Source organism: Eublepharis macularius, chromosome 4, assembly GCF_028583425.1.
Source record: "Eublepharis macularius isolate TG4126 chromosome 4, MPM_Emac_v1.0, whole genome shotgun sequence".
NCBI lineage: Eukaryota > Metazoa > Chordata > Lepidosauria > Squamata > Eublepharidae > Eublepharis > Eublepharis macularius.
In genome coordinates, this window is record NC_072793.1 from 169,683,687 (window position 1) to 169,706,366 (window position 22,680).

Genomic DNA, 22,680 nt, shown 5'->3' on the forward strand with positions numbered 1-22,680 from the left:
GGGAGAATTGTTTTATTTGTAACAATAGATCCCAGGTTACAAATAAAACCATCCACCCACTGCACCTTGTTTCTTTTCCTCTTCTTGGACCTTACATTTGTATGGCCCCCCTTTTCTTAGTTGTCAACAGTTTGTGGCATCCAGTAAGTAAGGTAATAATCTAAAATCTAAAACAAAGCAGAAATCAATGACCCTGTGGGGTTGTAAATTTTGGTACTACAGTTTATTTACTTCTTATTAGTGGGGACCGGTGACAGAAACCCTACATTCAAGAGTGCTACCTAAAGAATCTGGGTTCCTGGCTCCATGGGCTTTGAATGAGAATAACTCTTCCTACCGCAGTACACATTGGAGCGACTTAGCTAGACTTACAGTGCAACCCTAAGCAAAGTTACTTTAGTCTAAGTCCATTGATTTCAATGAGCTTAGACTGGAGCAACTCTGCTTAGGGTTGCACAGTTAATCCCTTTTGAAGAAAGGACCGACTGGTTTGGGCCAGACCTGCATTTTGTCATGGAAGTTCAGAGCTATTAAAAGGGTAGAACAATCATTTTGGAAATTCTCTGACTGGTGCCAGCAACCTTTGACATCAGAGATGGAGCTTTATTTGGGATTGGTTGAATCTGCTAATCAATCTTACAGAGGAGGCTGGCTAGGTTAGATTCCACTGCCCATAAATATTTGGGAGCTCTGGACTTTCCTTTGTCCACACTTTGGAACAACATTGGGAGGCATCAAAACCAATGGGCCAGGGGTTAAGGACTCCTCCGCCATCTTGATACTACAAGGAACTCTGTACGTGCTCTGAGAAACCTGTTACAATCTAGGTAAAGTGTACTTAGCGGAGTTAATCCAAGTTTATTACTTTTATTTGAGAGACCGTATGCTGTGATGGTGTGCTCTTTCCTGCGTTGTATTTTGTCCCATTTTCTGCCCTTTTCTGAATCCAACCACCATTCCCCCCTTTTAAAATAATAAATCTTTTTTCCCTTTGGCTTCATTAAGTGTAATATATTTTTCTGGGATATTTCTCTTAATCTCTTCCCTATGTGCCAGATCACACTGGTGCTGAACAATTTGCTATAAGGTGTTTTCCAGGGTTCCACCATGTTACTTTGTTATTGTTCTAGCACCATGCTGGAAGGGCACCTTCTCAGCAGTTCAGTCTAGATGTTCTCAGGAGATCCCTGAGTAGTGACAACTGGTTACCAGGTCCTTTCCAGAGAACTTTTGGTCTAAGGGAGATTCCCAGCAAGGAAAGTCACCTTTCCCCCTTCCCATTTTAACAGGACCCAAACCAGCTTACATGGTTCTCCTCTGTTTCCTTTTATCCTCACAACAACCCTGTGAGGTAGGTTAGGCCAAGTGTTTGTGACTGGCCCAAGGTTACTGAGCAAGCTTCGATGGCAGAGTGGAGATTTGAACCAGGGTCTCTGAGATCGTAGTCCAATGCTCTTCCACGAGACCATGCAGGTGCTGCAACAGTTCCCTTTATGAACAGTAAGACTAAATTATTACAACATGTTAGGGTTTCCTTCAGTCTGATAATTTGATATAGCTTCTTTGTTGTGACAATGTTCTGAGGTCAAACAAGATGGCCTGTTGTGCGGTGAATAAAATCTTCATTTATCTGGTCTTTCCTATGCGGATTCCTGTATGCAAGTTTAGACCTCTGCTCCAACTGAAACATTTTCCACAGTTCACAAAATGTAGATAGTTGAACTATGTCATTAATTTTTTACTAAGCCTCACCTTTATATCCAGAAAAATCTCCAAGACAGTTTACAAGAAGGCTTACAATTAAACTATTCAAATCCCCCAACTAAAACCACCAAGGAACCTCAAAATGTTAGTCAGGCAGTTCCGCAGAGAAAGTCTGTTCCATGATTTCCCTATTTCACGTAATTGCCTTCCCAGCCTTAAATACCAAGTAAACTTACAGCAGGGCCAATTTGCTAATCGATGCATATGTATCTGTTGAAGTGGGCTCTAGTCCCCAGAAGTATATACCACAATAAATGCGTTAGTTTTCAAAGGTGCCACAAAGCTAACACAGCTATCTCACTGGTAAGTGTCTGGGGAGGGTCGTGTGGGAGTTCTGCACCCCTGGCATGCATTCTTTGATGTAAAGTAAGGTTTGTGCTCTGGCTGAAACTCTTTCCACACTCTGAGCACTGGTATGGTTTCTCCCCCGTGTGGATTCTCTTGTGCCTAATAAGACTCGACTGATCGCAGAAGCTCTTGCTACAGTCTGAGCATGTATAGGGTCTCTCCCCTGTGTGGAGTCTTTGATGGGCACGAAGGCTTCCCCTGTGACTGAACCTCTTTCCGCATTCCAAGCACTTGAATGGTTTCTCACCCGTGTGAACTCTCTGATGCTGAATAAGGCTCGATTTATCTGAGAAGTGGTTGCCACAGTCTGAACAGCTATGTGGCTTCTCCCCCGTGTGCATTCTCTGGTGCCTAATCAGGTTTGTACTCTTGTTGAAGCTCTTCCCACACTCAGAGCATTTATACGGTTTCTCTCCTGTGTGGATTATTTGATGGGAAGTTAAGTGAGCGCTCTGATTGAAGGTCTTTCCACATTCAGAGCATTTATATCCTCTTTCCCCGGTGTGCATGATTTGATGTCTGATCAGGTGTGTGCTCTTGCTGAAGCTCTTTCCACACTCTGAGCATTTGTAACGTTTCTCTCCTTTCTGGTGCATTTTGCTTTCTGTAAGGGCTCCACTCTGACTGGAACATATCCCCAGGTTTGGGTCCGATTTCTCCTCCAGGTGGAGTCCCCAGTTAACACTGAGATACTTGTTCTTTCTCTCATCCATTTGCTTTGCTGATTGCTGAGGAATTTCATCCTGACAAGGAAAGGATTCATCCCTCCCATTCTCCTCAAAGTTTCCCTCCTGGATCTCTGGATTCCAGAAATTCTCCTTCAGCTCCTCACTGTCAGCTCTTTCAGACAAGATCTCCATGGGTACCTCCTCATTCTCACGCCCTTCCCCTGCTGGAAGAGGGACAGAAAACCCTAATAAGTGTCTAAACATTGCTTCTTTTAGATTATTTACTAGAGGGAGGGGAGGTTTTGGCTCTGGGCAGTCACTGACGCAGCTTCAGAGTGAATGGATCTAGGGTTCCTCTTTCTTTTGCTAGCTTCTTTGCTCAGTCTAGAAAGCATAGCTAGGGAGCTCCTTCCAAACCCATCTTAAGACAGCGCTACAACTTGCACCTTTCTTATGGGCGGGGCTGTGGCTCCACAGTAAAGCATCTGCTTAGATATGCGGAAGGCCCCAGGTTCAATCCCCGGCATTCCCAAATGAAAGGATCAAGTTGTACGTCATGCAAAAGACCTCTACCCGAGACCCTGCAGAGTTGCTGCCAGTCTGAGTAGACAATATTGATCTTGGACCAAAGGTCTGGTTCAATATAAGGCAGCTTCGTGTGTTTTCCTGACTCCAGGCTGGTCTCCACCTCTCCCAAGGATGGCAATCTCTCAGAAGCGGCAGGAAGCTGCCCTCCCCATCCCTCCCTCTGTTTTCAGGAAATGCCACCAATCAGCTGCAGCCAGGGCAGAAACTCCTCAAGAAGCAGCCCCTCACAATGGCCGCCCCTCGCCCTGGGGTAGTTCCCAGCCCCCCCTCCATCTGCCTGAAGGTTATTTTCTTCATTTATCCCTGGCATGTGCTGCTGGTCATCCCTTTTTGGTAGGTAGGTCCTGCTAAACAGAAAGAATGGTGAATATGGTCTTTCCTTTTTCTCCTCAATCTGAATTGTCAATTAAAATGTAAATAGTTTGAAATGAGGGTACTCTCTTACAGTGCCCAAACTCTCTACTGACACACCGGACACCAACTGGCTGACAGTAATGAGGATGCAGATTCTGGTTATATTGGTGGGAGGCTTTTTAAAAGATATTGGAGAACCCTTCATACGACGCTTTTCAACTAACACCTGCCTTGGTGTCTTAGAACAGGGGTCCTCAACCTTTTTGAGCCTGTGGGTACGTTTGGAATCATGACACAGGGGGGCGGATTCATCTACAAAGCGTTCAGTCACACAGGGAAGATCCTTGTGTGGTGGCGACAGATACTGCCAAAGCTATTTTTAAAAGATCTGCACAGCCGATTAGATCTCCAATGCCCAATCAGAACCTCCTCTGGGCAAAAATCCCACTGGCCCCACCCATTTTCTAAAATCACTGGGAAGGGTGTTGGTGAGCACCGCGCCATCCATGGGCACCGCATTAAGGACCCCTGACAAAGTGGTTCACCGGCACTGCCCCAGAATCTGGTTGGCCTGGGAGACAAATGGTCATTCTATCCTGGATTCATTGAGGCGCTTCAGCCAAAGGACTCCTGGCAACAGGATGTTGGATTAGATGGACCTCTGGCCTGCTCAAGAAGTAATTTTCTTATTATTACCTCAGGCCCCAGACAGGCCTCTCCTTCTTACCCAGCAGACTTATATCTCTATCCTCCTCTTCCTTGATGCCCATCAAGGACTGCCTTTGCCCACTCTCAGGTAGACTCTGGCTCACGTTGGAGATACTCCCCGTCTCCTCCTCCAATGGTACCTGTAACAGCAAAGAGGGACATTCTCAGAGCAGATGCTCCAGTTCAGTTCAGTATCCATGTAACTGACCCAGATGGAAGAGGGAAACAAAAAGCTAGTTCCTCACACATGTGGAAGGTTCTACACTGCCTCCTTGATATTGTTGTAAGAAAGACGGCAAAACACCTCAAGTGTTGTGCACAGCGTAAAAGCGTACTATTATTCTGGTTAAGATAGAAGTGAAAAGCAGGGAGACAGGCTGCTAAAACGCTTAGAGTGTTAGACAAAGATTGGGGAGGTCTGAGTTCAAACCCCTCACTCCGCTATGAAACTTGTTGGAAGGGCCAGACGCTGAGAGAGAAACTAACCTAATTCACAGGGTTGCTGTGAGGATGAAATCTATGGTATCCTGAGCAACCTGGGGAAAGGGCAGAATAAAGATCCCTCAGATAGACAGGAAGTGAAAGCCTGACCCTTTTTCTCACATGCACATAATCTCTTCTCAGGACTGGAACAAAGCCAGGTTGGGGTTGTGAGCACCAGTACCCTACTCGAAGCAGAGTGGGTCTGTTCCTCAGATCACGGTCTTCGAAGTGCATTTCCAGAACTGGTGCTTAAGCTGCAGAGAATGAGAACGACAGTCCAAAGTACTGGAGGCCAAGCAGACATTCCTCTGTGGAACACAACAAACACCAAAGGCCAGCATTCCAGCAGATGTATCACAGAGGCCTTTTCTAAAGGCTCTCCTGCCAGACAATCCCCTGATCCCCTTCTGTGCCTGAGGGGAGCTTCGAGGCCTCAGTATATGCACTTGTTATTCTCCAGGTTCAGTCCCAGAACAGGAAGCTTGCTGTCCTGAGCCACAGAATGGACTAGGGTTGCCAGCTCTGACTGGGGGTTGAGGCCTAGAAAGGGTGAAGTTTGGGGAGGGACGATGCAATGCTCGAAGCTGCCACTGTCTCCAGGGGAACTGATCTTGGTAGTCTGGAGATAAACTGTAATTCTAGGCCCCACTTGGAGATTGGCAACCCTCTCCAATATATCTTGCCCACCCTATTAGAAGTCTTGGGGGCAGATCCAATTAATCTCTCTAGAGTATTTGTATCCTGCCATTCCTCCAAGTAGCTCAGGCCAGCTTAAATAGTTCTCCCTCCCCCTGCCCCCACCCCATTTTATCCTTACAACAACAATGTAAATTAGGCTAGACTGGGAGGTGATGAACGGTCCATGTTAACTTCACGGGGTGTGTGGGCAGGGAAGGGGGGATTTGAACACAGGTCTTCTAGATTCTATTCTGACCACCTCCACTCTACCCTAAGGCATTGGTGGTGGAGAGAGCCCTCAAGTCAGAGTTGACTTATGGTGACCCCTGGTGAGGTTTTCATGGCAAGAGACTAACAGAGGTGGTTTGCCATTGCCTGTCTCTGCAGCCCTGGTCTTGCTTGGAAGTCTCCCATCCAATTACTAACCAAGACCGACCCTGCTTAGGTTCTGACATCTGACAAGATCAGGCTCATCTGGGCTATCCAGGTCAGGGTACCCTAAGGCATTACGTGCAACTTAAAGGCATTCCTGTCAAATGTATTGGACCAAGTTGATTTCAAGGATGAGACACGGTATCTAAGTCTCAAGGTCTCCAAACTACCAAGAAGCCTTCTGTAGACACCCTCAGACTGGCTTGGGACAACAGCATGCGAGAAGTCACTTTCCCACCCAAATGCACCATGTCGCTCTCCACCCCAGTTCTATTCCCCCAGATGACCCACAGACACAGCACAGTGAAATGGTGTCACCTCTTTCTCCTCCCTCTCAGCCTCTGGCTGCCTCAACAGGAATTCCTCGGCTAGGGCCACTGCCTGGGAGCAGCTCTCTGGGTCACTTCTTTTGACCCAGCTCTGGATCTCTGGCGGGAGGATAGTCAGGAACTGTTCCAGGATCAACAGCTCCAGGATTTGCTCCTTGGAATGCCTCTCAACCTTCAGCCACCCCTGGCAAAGTTCCTGAAGTCGGCCATAAGCCCCTCTTGGCCCCTCAGCCTCCTGGTAGCAAAAATGCCGGAAGTGTTGGCGAATCTTCTCCCTGTTGATAGCATCCCCTCGCAAGATGGCTGCCTTCACCTTTCCATAGTCCTCTCTGTCTTGCGCATCCAAGCTGAAGAAGGCTTGCTCGACTTCTCCACTTAGAGCTGGCAGGAGTTGGGTCACCCACTTGTCTCTGGGCCACTGACAAGCTATGGCCACTTGCTCAAAGGAGGCCAGAAAGGCCTGGGCATCATTCCATGGGGTAAGCTTCTCTGGCAGAGAGATTGCCCAGGTTGCGTGAGGGGACTCCATGGTCTTGAGGAAATCCTGCCACTGGACTTCCCACTGCTGAAGCAGCCCCTCTCGTGGCTCCTGCTTCACGTGATCTCCTAGCCTCCTTTGAGAGAACTCCCCGATGCTCCCAGTCTGGAGGATGTGGGGAGGTGTCCCAATACCTTCTGACCTCTGCCCTACAGCAGGACTTGTGGGATCTTGCTCCTCCATTTTCATCCTGGGGACAACTTCACAAAGAGTATGTCACAAGGCAGAAAACTCTAGAACAGATTCCTGAGTTCTAAACAAGACGCGCTGAGCTTTTGCCTAAGGGGAAGGGGACAGAAAAGGGGAATTAATACTTCATACCAATGATTGATGTAATTCTGTAACGTTTCCTCTGAATTATAGAATCATAGAATTGGAAGGGGCTTTACAGACCATCTAGGCCAACCCCCTGCTCTACTGGAACAGCCTAACAGCATGAGTTAGTAACAACAGCAGCAATAATAACTTAGCATTTATATTGTGCTTTGGAATGTTGTGTGTACATTCTTTTTGTTAGTCCTACAATGACCTTGCAAGGTAGGTAAGGACTATTATTCATTGCAGAGTCTGCATAAGTGTAGGGAATAGGGGTGTGTACTGAAAAAATGTCCATTTTGGTTCCGGGGGTTCCAGAATAATCTCATTTCATTACTAGTTTGTTATGCCTTGGGAGCATGCTGGCTCAGATCTGATCCACTTGTGTACATATTCGCCATGCATCTGCAAATAAACACTGTTCTTTTGGGGGGGAGGGTAGGGAAACAAGGCTCCAGAGCAGCTGTTTTTGCATGGAACATTACCAAAATCACACAGAACACAGTCCTCCCTCTAAACCATCAACCCACCGAGTTTGAGAGCACGCAACAACAGGGTTCCATGTTTATGGATCCCGAGGAATGCTTGGGGAAGGCACAAAGTGAGAGTTGGGCAGCTGTACACGCATGCACACACTGAGTTGGGGCAGCGAGGCTCTATTTGCATGTAACCATCGTCCAAAAATCTGTTGATCTAATGAGCTGCTCCTCAAGCACATGAAAACCCACCCAACAATGGACCCCGAAGAAGGCGAATGTTGGCAGCTGGGCACATACAATGGCAGGAAACTTACTGGCAAAGTGGCACCGGCATGGCACACGAGGAGAGCGCTCCATTGCCAACCAGCACATTGCAGCAAAAATTTTTAAAAGACAATAAATTATTACCTTTGAGTCCTGCTGTTATGCCATATTTCCCTGTGCTTGTAGTTTCATTTCCACAATGAGGGGCAAATCCTCCTCACTCTAATCTGCTTTGCAACAGCCCAGGACCCCCTGGACCCACCAGCTGCCAGCCTGTACTTGCACTGTGTGTCAAAGTGCACAGAAAGAGAGGGCTAGGTGTTGGTTTTTCCTTCGTGGGAAGGGAAGTAGAGGGAGGATAGCCCTCTTCCCCCCCCCCCCCCCATTTTTAACTGGTAAAATTGGGAAACGGCAGGTTGCTGGCTACCAGTCTCTCTTACCGACTAAAACCATTAAGCCAGAGCTGATTGAAAAGGAAAAAGGAGAAATCACCAGAAAACAAGAGTACCCTTGCTGTGCCAGAAAATAAAAATCTGACCAGATCAGATTATAACTCTGATGAAAAAAAGTTAACACATTAGATTAGCAAAAAAAAATAATCAAAATAATGCTGATAATTTTGATGCTTTTTATTTACGTCTTTTGCCAGCCACCACTGAACAACTCCCTTCTCCATTTAATACCATGGAAAGATGTGATTTAATGAATATTTAGGCCTAGGTGATAAACCTGCAGAAACATTTTGTTAAAACGGTCAAACAAAATGGATAGCAATCATTGTAAACATTGCATTTTTATTTTTATTCTTTTTTTGGTTTTGGTTTATACTCCTTTTTGTTAATGTGTGGTCATGGGTGTTTGCTGTGTCTTTTTAAAAAAAAATGCAAACACAGACTTTCCAAATCCAAATACTGAGTTCCCTAGTCACCTGTTAAGTAAAAAATGTGAGAATCTGCCCTTTGTCTTTTTGCCTCCCTCCTTCAAAAAAGGTGGTTTCTGCTCCAGCTAAGTGCACCCCACCCACCCTGCTGGACCTCACACTGGAAAATGAGGTTTTCTGACCTGTTTCCAAACCTCAGGTTCCTGGGTCTGGTGAGTTACAAGCAAATCTCATAGAGCCTCAGCAAGAGGCTTTTCAGAGACATGTAAGAGAGGTGCAGAGGAGTTAGCCGTGTTAGTCTGTAGTAGCAAAATCAAAAAGAGTCCAGTAGCACCTTTAAGACTAACCTACTTTATTGTAGCATAAGCTTTCGAGAATCACAGTTCTCTTCGTCAGATGCATCTGACGAAGAGAACTGTGATTCTCGAAAGCTTCGTCAGATGCATCTGACGAAGAGAACTGTGATTCTTGAAAGCTTATGCTACAATAAAGTTGGTTAGTCTTAAAGGTGCTACTGGACTCTTTTTGATATAAGAGAGGGAAATTATCCTGGTCAATGGGCCCAGGAACAGTAGGAGGGCATCTTCTTGGCACAGGTTCAGTCCCTGGCAACTCCAGTTAAAGGTCTGCATAGCCATGTTGGTCTGCAGTAGCAAAGCGAGATTTGAGTCCAACAGCACCTTAAAGACCAACAAGATTTCCAGGCTATAAGCTTTTGACAGTCAAAGTTCTCTTTTATCCAACAAAGGGATCTTTGGCTAACCAAAGCTTTCTCTCTGGAAATCTTGTTGGTCTGTCAGGTGCTATTCGATTCCCCTCTTGCTGTCTAGTTGAGGGTTATCAGGTATTTTCTGTCTGAGATGCTGTGGAGGTGCTGCCAGTAAAACTAGGTAATCCTTGGCTATGTGGGCTAATGGTGTGTGTGTGTAATGTATAATATTATACACAAATTCATACATGTGGTGAAGCTCCAGGCCCAATTGGGACTGGTCTGTCTCCAACATCTAGGGTTATCAACTGGCCTGTAGAAAATGTCCTGCCCCTTTAAAAGAGGCTTAATGGGCTGTTATTTACCCGCTGAAAGTGGTTCACCTCCAGGCCATGGAAAGTTTCAACTGTCCATTTCCACACACTAAGCCTCAATGAAAGGTATAGGAATTTCCCCCTTCCTCCAGACCCATTGGCAACCTCTTACCTCTGGGTAGCTGTTTTCATGACCTGCTCTCGAAGGCATCTATTCTCCACTGGGGACATAAAATTGCAATTTGATCTCAGGCAAGCAGATAAAGAAGTCCTTTAGGCTCTCAGTTTCCCCCCCCCCCGCCCCTAAAAAACCGAGCGCTCAGAGTCTCCCCCACTCACAACTGATATTGATCCGGGAGACCAGGGTTTCTCCCACCCCATTGCAAAAAAACCCTCTGCCTCAGGAGAAAGAAACGGCAAGTGGGCACTTTGAACAGAGAAGCGGAGGGGATTTGGGCAAAGCTTTTCCTTTGCTGCTTTGTGGATGGAGACAGTAGGGCAGATGGCAGATCCTTGCTAGGACCAAGGTCAATGGTGGAGGGAGATTTGGAGGGGGTACACACGCGCGCGCGCCCCGTACCTACCCAGTCCGAGCTGGAAGGCTTGCTCCTCCTCTTCTCTCCCCACTGCTGCAGAAGGGGGGGGCATCAAAGCCCCCCTCCCGAAAAGAACATCCAGTGTTGCAGTCCTCTCTAGGAAGCGAGGCTCTGCATCCTTAACCCTTGTTAGGATGCAACATGGGAAGCCAAACTAAATTGTACTTCTGGCTGGACTGATGATGATTGTAAATTTTGCATGACGCCCCAGAAGGATTGCGTGGGGTGGCCTCGTCTTAAATACCTCCAAGGAAGGAGAGCCCACCACCTCCCGAGGAAGGCTGTTCCACTGAGGAACCACTCTGTCAGGAAGTACTTCCTAATGTTTAGCAGAAAACATTTTTGCTTTAATCTTAACCTGTTGTTCCTCGCACGTCTACCCCTGTTCTGTTGCACAGATGCACTCTGGGAGCTCTGCACTCACATTTTAATTCCCAGGTGTGTGCAGACCCTACTGGGATTGGGGCCATGGCATGTGAGGAGAGAGGTTTAAGCTTTCCTCCCTCATTGAGCAATTGTCCTAGTCTGAAACGTCCTTGGAGAGCCTCTCAGAACACAACTTGGGAAAATGAAATTGGGGGTGGGGTGGGGGTGGTTTAAACCCCCTCTCTTGATTGCCCCCCCTCACAGCTGGAAATTCAGTTCTGAGTAGGGAACTCCTAGAATACCCTTGAATGATAATTGAGGGGCAGTTTATTTATTTACTTACTTCATTTGTACCTTGTTTTCACACCAGTGAGGACTCAAACTGCCCTATAGTCTTTCTAGCTTCTCCTCCACTTTATCCTCAGAACAACCCTGTGAGGTAGGTCTGGTTGAAAGTATGTGACTGACCTAGGGTCACCCAAGGAGCTTTCATATTTGTGGCATGGGGTCCCTCTGCTCCTGCCACCACTCACTTAGCCGGGGAGGGGGGGGGCGAGAGCCTTCCAGGCATGCTTCTGGGATAGCACAACGACATCACTTCCTGGGAGTGATGTCATCACACTGCCTGAAGAGCGCTCCTGCGCTTTGCAGTGGACTGATTTGGGCCCCAAGTGTTTGCATGATGACATCACTCAGAAATGGCATCACCAGAAGTAACATCTTTGCACCGGTGCAGGAGGAAAAATAGAAGGTGTGTTCTGGATCCCGCTCCCATGGGAGGTTAAGGGGTCTCTAACCTTTTTTAGGTTAAGGGGTCCCTAGCAACCCTAGGGGTCCCTGACTTTTTTGAGCCCAAGAGCACTTTTGGAATCATGACACAGTGGTGAGCACGACCACAAAATGGCTGTTGCAGGAAGTTGAGCCAAACACAAAATGGCTGTCATCAAGAGGCCAAGCCAACCACAAAGGGAAAGCGCAAGTGCAGGGGAGGGGTGATTTAAAAATACATTTGGAAAGAGAAATGAGGGAAAATAAAGCTGACACTGTGGTGGCAGTGGCAGCTCAAACCACATTGTTTTAATCAGATCTCTAGCAGCTGATTTAGAAGTCTTGCTGGGCAAGATCCCCACCCATTTTCTTAAAAAATATTTTGTGGGCACCAAGAAAGGTGGTGGCAGGCACAATGGCACCATGTTGAGAACTCCTGTTGTAACATGAATTGGCCCTGCATGACAAACTTGCATTTTGTGAGGAGTTTGGAGAAAAGTCTTGAGAGAGGGGTTCAAGACTCTATTTAAGAAGCTGTCTCCTCTTCCTCAAAGCAGTACCTCACATCTGATGAACTCTTTTATTTTACACCATGTTCTAAATCAGCAATCCGCAAGTAATGCCTGACAGTTTATTTTCTGGCACCTGCATACTTCCTCAGTTTCCCGACCATTTCCCAAGTCCTCATCTCTTTCTCCTCCTTCCCTCCATTCAAACTGCCTCCTGGGAGTCATGGAAGAGAAGTCCATGATGACTAAAGAGAGCCAACCTCTGAATACCAGGGCAGAAAGTTAGCAGCAGGGGAAGGACTCCTCGTCTAGGCCCTCTTTGGTTTCCAGGGCAATGGGTTGGCTAATGTATGAAACAGGTTGCTGGATTCGGTGGACCATTGGTCTGATCCAGCAGGGCTCTTCTAATGTTCTTAAGCTCCTTTCTACTTTGCCAGCTTTCACTTTCTTCTTCTCCCTTGCTCTGTCTGATCCACTGTCTCTCTCTCAGATCTCTCTGTCATTCAGTCCTAAGGTGTGTTAAAGGAAGTGTCAGAGGATGGAGGGGTTGCCATGGTGGAGATAGGATGTTGGGGGTGGGGGGGAGAGAAAAAGTTCCACTTGCTTCCTAGAAAGTTTGCGTCATTCTCACAGCTTAAAGGGTAGTAGGATAGGACTGGGATGCAATGAGAGTAGTGGGCTAGGAGGGACAGAGCAAGCCGAGTGGAAACACACACTGAATAGAAAGGACTCATGCTGAATGAGGGAGCCAGGCTATCAGTGTGAAACAAGAAGCCACAATGACAACAAAGTGTGGTTAATGAACTAGCAACAGATTGTCATTTGAAACCACAGTTTATTGGACTGTTGTCCTCACAGCTAACCAGCCTTGGCTGATCTGGCAACACTTTTGTAACTCCACAGTTGGACTACTTTAATACATTTTTCAAGGGCTGCCCTTGAAGACTGTTTGAAAACTTCAGTTGGTGCAAGATGTGGCTGCTTGATATTTATCAGCAGCAAACTGACATGAACATATTGTGGCTTTTTTGATTGCCTCTTTGTTTCTATGATCAATTTACCTTTATTTCTGCAATCTAAGTATCTGCAACCCATAGCTTACTGTATTTGTTCATTGAATGTGTCAGCTGTTGAGCATATTGATTTATACTGTGTAATCCACCTCGGGTTTCAGTAAGAAAGGCAGATATAAAAAAATAAAAATAGTAAAATAAATTACCTTTAAAGCCTTACATGATTTACATATCCAAAGGATTGCCTCTCCCTCCATTAGCCCATGCACCAGCTATGCTCCTCTGATCAGTGCCTGCTGCAGGAGCCATCCTCTAGATGCATGTGATCTTCCTTGGACCATGCGAGGGCTGTCTATTGTTGCTCCAGCCCTATGAAACGGCCTCCCCAAGGAGGTGAGCAGGGCACACAGTCTGGCCATGTTTAGGTGCAAAACATTTTTTTTCTAGGCAATTTTTATGACTATTGAGTTTTGTTAATGTTGTGGATTCCCTGCTGAATTTTGGATGATGAATTAATTTGTATGCTTTTAAATATATCTCTCTTTTTTTGGTAAGCCACCTTCAGGGGAAAGTTGGGGTAGAAATGTTATAGAAGGAAACTGGGATTTGCAAAAACAACCGTTTTATAAGCCCCGGTTTACCATGAAAACTGAGTGCAGGGCCGCAGTCGCTCTTGTGAACTTTGCGTTTCATGAAAAGGAGAGAACGGTAGGAAGATGCTGAATAAGAAACCAGCCTCTCAGATGACAGCCCAGAAAAAGAGGTCTCTCCATCCCAGCTCAGGATTTCAAAGAAATGATCAAATATAATGTCCCTATATGGATTCTCTGATTTTTCATGGGGAAGAGGGGTTAAGAAGAGCTTCCAACTACCTACAATACAGAAAAAGACCCCACATTATTTCAGAAATCCTCTCTACTGTTTAATGTCTGAGCAGATGAACTTGCATCGCTGCGTTTAATGTGTTACATCAAGAGTGGAAAATCAATCCCTTTTTAAATAAGGGATGGCAAAGTATAAAATATAACCTTATAAGGAGGCAAATCAAATAAATTGTTCTGTGTATGAATATGTACATGCAACAGCAGCCAAATAAAAACAACAGAAACTTTCCCACTGGTCCTACTATTTCTCTCCTTCCTCAGCATTTGATTCTGCTTTGATTTCCCATTTTCCCACAGTCACAGCTCTTCAGCTGTCTAGCTGGGCCTGATTTGCACCAAGAGCTTTTGCTAGACACTGACATGTGTTTAATAGGATAAGGAATGGGATTGCTTTGTGTGCAAACTTGATGGCAACAAGAAACGGGATGAATGGGTAGGTCTTTCTGCAAGATCAACAGAGAAGGAAAACCTACAAAGTTGTGGGCTGCAGTTGTGTGGTTGTAAAAGACTATGTAAAAGACTACTGCATTTTGTATTATCCCCTCTTATAGATTCTTAAGATCTGTGCTCTGGATGAAGTTCTACTCCATGTGCTTAAACAGTTTCTTATCCTGTGTATATTATTTGATATGGATTAAAGCACGATATCTCATTAAAGCTCCTGCTATATTCTGAACAATTAAACAGTTTCTGGTCTGTGTGAATTCTTTGATGTGAAGTAAGGCTTGTGCTCTGATTGAAACTCTTTCCACACTCACAACATCTATATGGTTTCTCCCCAATATGTATTCTCTGATGCGAAGTAAGATTTGTGCTTGTTGTAAAATTCTTTCCACACTCTGAGCATCTGTATGGTTTCTCTCCTGTATGCATTCTTTGATGCGAAGTAAGATTTGTGTTTGTAGTAAAACCCTTCCCACACTCTGGGCATTTATAGGGTTTCTCTCCTGTGTGGGTCCTCTTGTGCTTCACAAGGCTTGACTGATCACCGAACCTTCTTCCACACTCTGAGCATTTATATGGTTTCTCCCCAGTGTGCATTCTTCTATGTGAAGTGAGATTTGTTCTCCGGTTGAAGCTCTTTCCACACTCTAAGCATTTGTATGGTTTTTCCCCTGTGTGAATTCTCTTGTGGGAAGTAAGGGTGGTGCTTCTGGTGAAGTTCTTTCCACACTCGGTGCATTTATATGGCTTCTCCCCTGTGTGGACTCTTTTGTGAGAAGTAAGACTTGTGCTCCTTGTGAAGTTTTTCCCACATTCTGAGCATTTATATGGCTTCTCCCCTTTATGGAGCTTTTCACATTCACTAAGGTCTCTGCTTTGATTATAACTCTTTCCAAACTGTAAACTTTTACTTGGTTGCTCTCCTGTGTGTGTTCTCCAATGAGCATCAATGCACTTCCTCCTTTTCTTTTCAGTTTGATTTTCTTGTTGTACTTGGGTTTTGTGGAACTCTCCACCCTGGTGAAGGATGGACTTATCTGTCCTCTTCTCCAAGATGTTGCCCTCTTGCCTCTTTGATTCATCATGATCCCAACAGTTTCCTTTCAATTCTTCATGCTCAGATCTTTCTGACATTATCTCACTTGGTTTCTCTTCCATCTCACTCTCCCACTCATTGCCTGTCGTCATAAAGAAAGAAAAAAAGGGCAGTTTCACACTGCTACATTATCCCAACCTTTCTCCCTCTGCATCAAAAGCCTTGGGTTTCCTATACATCCAGGGTGGGAATGGAGATTTTAGACATTGGGAAAGGGGGAATCAGTCCTTAAAAGGAATACATTACAAAAGTCCTTGCTTAGCCATCAGGGACAAAGCCGCTCTCTTCACACAGCTAATTTGTTGCTAGGAGACCAAGTCTGAACAGAGTGCTCAAGTCCACAGAGGTAGTGCCATATAAAGGAAGAGACTGGGAAGTCAGCTAACAAATATACCACATCAAAGAGAAACACCATAGAACATACAGAAGGCAAAGAATTAGGCAAGAGTTTTCAAAAGGAACACCCTCCACATATACTGCACTCTGGCAGCAAAAAGGGGGTTAATAACCCGTTTGAAAGTGACTAGTGCCTTACATCAGCCCTTCCTAAATAATGCAGATATGTAGATTTCATTTCCATTGTTTGAGCCTTCTTCTTGCCCCTCCCCTGAGTGGCTGGTCACCCTTTTTCATACACAGGCCTTCCTTGGGAGGAGTTTTTTATTCCTGAAAGAGGTGATCACTCAGTCCAATGCCTGGCCTTCATCCAGAGGATGAAGTAACCCTTTCTTTTCCTGCCAGCTCTCGTGAGCTTATGACCACCTTGATCTAATACCTGATTTTTACTATTGACTCTAATGGCTGGAGTTTGGCCCCTGAAGCCTCCAGATGCCGATTCATAAACAGGATTGACACAATTCACTAACTGAAATGGGCCTAGGGAGAAGCAGGTAATCTTTTAGCATTTTTTACCCATTACAATAGCAATATTGGAGTTCAGTAGCACCTTAGGGGCCCACAAGATTTCCAAGGTATAAGCTTTTGAGTCAGAGCTCCCTTTCTCCGATATCTGGCAAACAGCTTTGACTCTTGAAAGCTTCTATCCTGGAAAACTTGTTGATCTTTAAGATGTTAATTGTCTCCAATCTTGCTCTTCTAGGCTGCAGACCAATATGGCTACCCACCTGAAACTACCCAGTTGAAACTACCCATTACAATGTATTCCACCTGCACTACAGAGGAGCGATATAGTGTGGAATTACACAAATATTTTCCTCAGACTTTGTACATAAGCCTTGTGTAGGCTTTTCCAGCCCTGTAGAAAGACATGTATGTGATGTCATCTCTGAACAGCCTATTCCTTATCCCAGAGAATTTAGAAAATCTCCCAGCCTTGCTGTCTGCCCTCCACTGAGGCAAAAGTTTTTTCCCTCATAGGCATCACAATTGTTTCCTTTCTCACCTGTCTGGACTGTGGTCTCACTGGAGGCCTTGTGACCATCCCCACAAGGAATCGTTTCATCTGTTTCCCCTGCCGGGTGGATTCCCTGCCGATGTTCTGTCCTCTCCTTACTTGCACAGGCGTTTGCCTGCTCACAGTGCTGGGAACCTATTTTCCATGTTGAGGTCCCAAATGGGGCTACAAGTTCTGGATCTTCTAGCACACATTTCTTCCTGTTGTCTCTGATCACCTTGCTTTCGGCTGCTAGAAAAATGAGAGAAGAACATCATGTTCTCCTCAGAGAGATGTTGCGGGAATGGAAATCAAACGACTCCTGCCAGAAACTACAAGGCACAGAGAAGAGAAACACCCCGTATATCTATCAGATTCTTTGTCTCTTTCCTACTTCTTTGCTTTACTTCTTACTTCTGATGTAAAGGGACTCTAACCACCACTCCATGCTGGAGGAAGATGTCTTAAGAGGATGGTTGCATCCCCTTTATAAAAATCTAATAAAAATAATTTACAAAAAAAAAGAGGATGGTTGCACATGTGCAGTCTTCAGTCCCCACTGGGGACTTCTGTTCTTTTAAAGCAGGCTTTTCTCAAATACCTTGAGAGTCCCACATAGCCTTTAAGGCCCCACCCATACCCATTTTGCTTTCTGCTACCACAGCGGGTGGCATGCTCACTAAAAAGGAGAGGGATATGTAAGGGAAGATAAACATTTCTTGATTCAGCTCAATCTGAGCTACTGTGATGTCACAGAATGCACTCAAATGTTCTAACTGCCAAGGAGTATGCTTCTTCCTTGCAGTTGCCAAGTCTAGAGATTCTAAGGATGGAGCAGGCCTCGAAGGAAAAAAAGGAGCCCAGAAGCAGTTTCAGAACCTCCGAAGGGCCAGAAGGCCTCCCCCTCCTTACCTAACAGGCTAGCATTCTCGTCCTCCTCCTGCTTAGTTTCCATACATGAGTGCCTCAGCTCAAAGCCAAATGGAGTCCGGCCTGCCTTAGAGATGTTCCCAGCCGCCTCCTCAAGCGTCTCTTGAAATACCACCTGCAAGAACAGACAGGGGCTTTTTTTAGGGACACATCAAGAGGGCCAGGAGAGAGAATGCTAGACAAGGTAAATGCCTGGTTCTTCTTTCCCACTCAGGACTAGCAGCCCTACCACCTAGGGTTGGCAGGGGTCCCAGGGGCTGGGAGGGGCCGGTGGGGTACTTACCTCCTGTTCACGTGTGAGGTGTGCTGCTGTGATCCCCCTGGCCTGCCTTCCCCCACCCCACCACCACAAGGGAGGGAGGGAGGGAGGGAGGGAGGAAGAGCACCTCGGAAAAGTGCATGCACTCAGATGAGCAGGAAGTTGCCACCCCATATGGCTCCTCATCCACCCAGATGACAGCAGCCAGCAGTTCTTCCTCCCTCCCTCCCTCCCTCCCTCCCTCTTTCAAGGGGACGGGAGAAGGTAGTCTGGGTAGGGTAAGGCACTTTTCTGGACTGCAGGGCAGGGCGGGAGGGGGGGCTGGGCTGTTTTTTGGGGGGGTCAGGCTAGCAGTTGACCTAGGGTACCAAAAGCCCTTGAGTATAGTGGACAGAATTAACCACAACTGTCAGTCAAGAAGTAAGAGACTTAGCCCAGTTTGCAGTTTCTCTGTCACAAGTTGAACAGAGATCTCAACACCTGCCCCACCACAGGCCATGTAGCACACAGGAACCCACAAACATGGACTATCTCACCTGCTCTTCACATCTTTGAGCCTCTTGATTCTTCAGTAGGAGACTTTCTGCCAGAGCCACTGCCTGGGAGCAGCTCTCTGGGCCACATTCCCTCACCTGGCTCTGGATCTCCGGGGGCAAGATGGTCAGCAGCTGCTCGAGGATCAAGAGCTCCAGGATCTGCTCCTTGCTGTGGCTCTCCACTTTCAGCCACCCATTGCAAAGTTCCTGGAGCCTGCTGTATGTCCCTCTTGGCCCCTCGGCCTCCTGGTAGCAGAAATGCCGGAAGCATTGACGCCTCTTCTCCCTTCTCATGGCATCCCATCGCAAGATGGCCACCTTCACTTTCCCATAATCCTTCCTGTCTCTGGTATCCAGATTAATGAAGACTTGCTCGGTTTCACAGCTGAGAGCTGGCAGGAGTCGGGCCACCCACTCTTCCTTGGGCCACCGGCAGGCTTCAGCCACTTGCTCAAAGGAAGCTAGAAAGGCCTTGGCATCGTCCCATGGGGTGGGCTCCCATGGCAACTGTAAACTTGTCCAATGTGACTGAGGGGTCTCCACAGCCTTGAGGAACTCCTGCCACTGGGTTTCCCAGTGCTGAAGTGAACCCTCACCTGGTTCCTGTTTCACTTGTTCTCCTGGAGTCCTTTGAAGGAATTCCCTCATATACCCATCTTGGAAGGCATGACAGACTTTTCCTGACGTTTCCATTAAGGTGGGACCTGTGCGGTCCTGCTCCTCCATTTCGTTGTCTGGTGAAGACAGCCACACAATAAAAAACTCTAGAAATGTAAAGAGGTACGTCGAACTTTGGCCTGTGGAAAAAACATATATTTCAAAAGAACAAACAAACACTCTCTGCCAGACTGCATGAACTCTGAGGGAAAATCTTCAGACTGAATCTCCAAGAATGGAGAGGGATTGCTCACAAGTCAAGATGGAATAGCATGCTCAGGCCTAGTGAATTCATGAGAGAGAGACAGAGAGGTTTGAACTGTGTACTTTCCAGCTAGATCCCAGCTCTACAAAAGCTCTACCTGTTGCAGGCACTGCTTAAAGAAGTTGAGAAATGTTTCCATCTCAGCAAACCATGCAAAGTTTAGTACACAAATAATGGTGTAAATCTAAATTAAAACTACGAAGAGACCCACAAGTGGAAACCTAGCACAGACTATCAGCACCAACTGACTAAAATGCTTGGAGTTGTACAGGCTGTATAAGCAACGTTTTCACTCATACGTAGAATCATAGAGTTGGAAGGGACCGCTAGGGTCATCTAGTCCAACCCCCTGCACAATGCAGGAAATTCACAGTTATCCCCCCTCTCCACGCCCCCAGTGACCCCTGCTTCATGCCCAGAAGATGGCAAAACACTGTCAGGATCCCTTGCCAAACTGGCCTGGGGAAAATTGCTACCTGACCTCAAGGTGGCAATCGACCTTACCCTGGGCATGTAAGAAGGGGCCACGAGAATTAAGTACTGATAAAAAAAAAAGGAAAAAAAAAGAATTAAGTACTGATGTAAACCTTCCTGCCCTCCCTCTCATGATGAGCCTAGGTTCACAGAATGAGCATTGCTGTCAGATGGCCATCTAGCCTCTGCTTAAAAACCTCCAAAGGAGAGCCCACCACCTCACGAGGAAGCCTGTTCCACTGAGGGACCGCTCTGTCAGAAAATTCTTCCTAATGTTTAGCCGAAAACTCTTTTGATTTAATTTCAACCCGTTGGTTCTGGTCCCACCTTCTGGGGCAGCGGAAAACAACTCTGTGCCATCCTCTATGACAGCCCTTCAAGTACTTGAAGATGGTTATCATATCACCTCTCAGTCATCTCCTCTCCAGGCTAAACATACCAAGCTCTTTCAACCTTTCCTCATAGGACTCGGTCTCCAGACCCCTCACCATCTTTGTTGCCTTCCTCTGGACACGTTCCAGCTTGTCTATATCCTTCTGAAATTGTGGTGCCCCAAACTGAACACAATACTCTAGGTTAGGTCTAACCAGAGCAGAGTAGAGCGATGCCATCACTTCTCATGATCTGGACACTACGCTTCTGTTGATTCAGCCCAAAATCGCATTTGCCTTTTTAGCTACCACATCACACTGCTGACTCATGTTCAGTGTATGGTCTACTAAGACCCCTAGATCCTTTTTGCTCATACTACTGCCAAGACAACGCTCCCTCATCCTATACTTATGCCTTTGATTTTTCCTTCCTAAATGCCAACTTAAGGCTGGGAAATTCCTGGAGATCTGGGGACAGATCCTGAGGGTGGCAGGATTTGGGAAGCGGAGAAAACTCAGCAGGGATGTGGTGCCAGGAGTCCACCCTCTGAAGCAGCCATGACCTCTAAATGAATTAATAACTGTAGCCCCAACTGGAGACTGGCAAACCAATGTACACCAGTGTGTGTGTGGGAATCACAAGTCCTGTGACCCAGTCCTACTCATGCTAGACTTTTAATGGATGGTAATGTTTAAAATGCATGTTTTTATTGCCAAGATTCAAAAAACTAAAGAGTCTGAGAAATTACAGTCAGATGCTAAGTCAGCACTGGCAAAACCAAGACACCCTCCCTCACCCACCCCCAAGAGAAGGTCTCATCTACCATCTCCTCTTGTACTCTAAGAGATCGAGTTCATAAAGCTTTTTGGTCCAGGCCATTTTAAGAAAACTCAAGGTTTACAAAAGGAGCGACCAGAAATCAAAGAGAATTCTGGAGAGAGGGAAAGGGGATAGAGCATTACACCTGGCCAGAGTGGTGTAATGTGGTGTAAGAGTCAGACTAGGATCCCAGAGACCCAAGTTCAAGTCTCCCCGCAGACATAAAATCTGTTAGGTGACCTTGGGCCAGTCACTCTCTCTCAGCTTTGCCTTCTTTGCAGGGTTGTTCTGAGGATAAAATGGAGAAGGGGAGTCTAACGAACACACCACCCTAAGCTCTTTGGAAGAAGAGGGGGATGAAAATGTACTAAAATAGAAAAAACAAGTCACCTAGTGATATGGGCTCACCAGGATTATATGAGCCATATCTGCATGCCATCCACTACACCCAAGGATGCCTTATGTAAAATACGTGGAAGATGGAAATTATTTCATGGATGCACAATGAAACTGACCTGGGAAGTGGGAAACTGGATTTGGTATCCAGGTTCCACCAGCCCAATCCAGGAGACAGCCCCACTCAGCTATGGGAACCACCACAGTGTAATGCTTAGCATGTCAGACTAAGATCTGAGAGACCCAAGTTCAAACCCCAGCTCTGCCATGGAAACTTGGTACAATTTTACTGATTGTCTGGATATATTTTAAAGTATATATTGTCAATTGAATTGCTTTTAGGATTGATTAATTATGCTTTTAAGGTTGATTTATTAAGTAAATTTTAAATGTAGATAATTTGCTGAAATATGGAGCTTGTTTGTTTGTATATGGCGTGTGCCTTGCTGATGCTCAATTGTTTTTAATTTTGAATTGGTATGGAGAACGTAATGGTCTCTGGCTAATAAACACACGCATTGCTTGCTGGGTGACCTTGGGCCAGTCACATCTTCTCAGCCTAACCTACCTCACAGGGTTATTGTGAGGGAAAAAGGAGAATTGAAGCTGCTTTGGGTATAAATGAAATAAAATAAAAGGAACCAAAAGAAAAACCCATACCAAAAGGGGCCTCTTCACACACACCCTCCCACGTGGCCTGGAGAACTCCCAGAATTACAACTGATCTTCCGACTTCAGATGTCATTTCCCCTGGAGAAAATGGCAGCTTTAGAGGGTGGACTCCTGCTGAGATTCCTCCCATCCCCAAGACCCACCCCCATATCTCCAGGAATTTCACAAGCCAGATCTGGCAACCGTAAAAAACTTGCCGGGAAGAGCCACCCACCTGCCTTTGCGGAAAGAAGAATGGGATACTTGGAAAGCACTTCCTCCTCCTCCTTCCTGCTTTGGAAGGAAGGGGACGGGATGGAAGGACCCTTCTGGGACTAAGATCAATGGGAGGGGGGAGATTCCTCTTCTGCCCTCCTCTTTGCAGATGCCCCTCCAACCAC

General features: G+C 46.2%; 2 protein-coding genes across 2 annotated transcripts; both read right to left on the reverse strand.

Annotated features, from left to right (window-relative positions):
• Positions 1-1,474: 1,474 nt before the first annotated feature.
• LOC129328768 (zinc finger protein 85-like) lies at positions 1,475-22,580 on the reverse strand. Its single transcript, XM_054978045.1, has 6 exons — positions 22,515-22,580; positions 18,646-19,442; positions 17,833-17,965; positions 16,930-17,172; positions 14,690-15,609; positions 1,475-2,618 (listed from the first exon to the last, which is right to left on the reverse strand). The coding sequence occupies exons 2-6, from the start codon at positions 19,369-19,371 to the stop codon at positions 2,031-2,033; spliced, it is 2,610 nt and encodes an 869-aa protein (XP_054834020.1). The 5' UTR covers positions 19,372-19,442; positions 22,515-22,580; the 3' UTR covers positions 1,475-2,030.
• Positions 5,928-7,156, reverse strand: LOC129328749 (zinc finger protein 397-like). Its single transcript, XM_054978028.1, has one exon. It carries the CDS (start codon positions 7,077-7,079, stop codon positions 6,294-6,296), a length of 786 nt encoding a protein of 261 aa, XP_054834003.1. The 5' UTR covers positions 7,080-7,156; the 3' UTR covers positions 5,928-6,293.
• Positions 22,581-22,680: the final 100 nt, after the last annotated feature.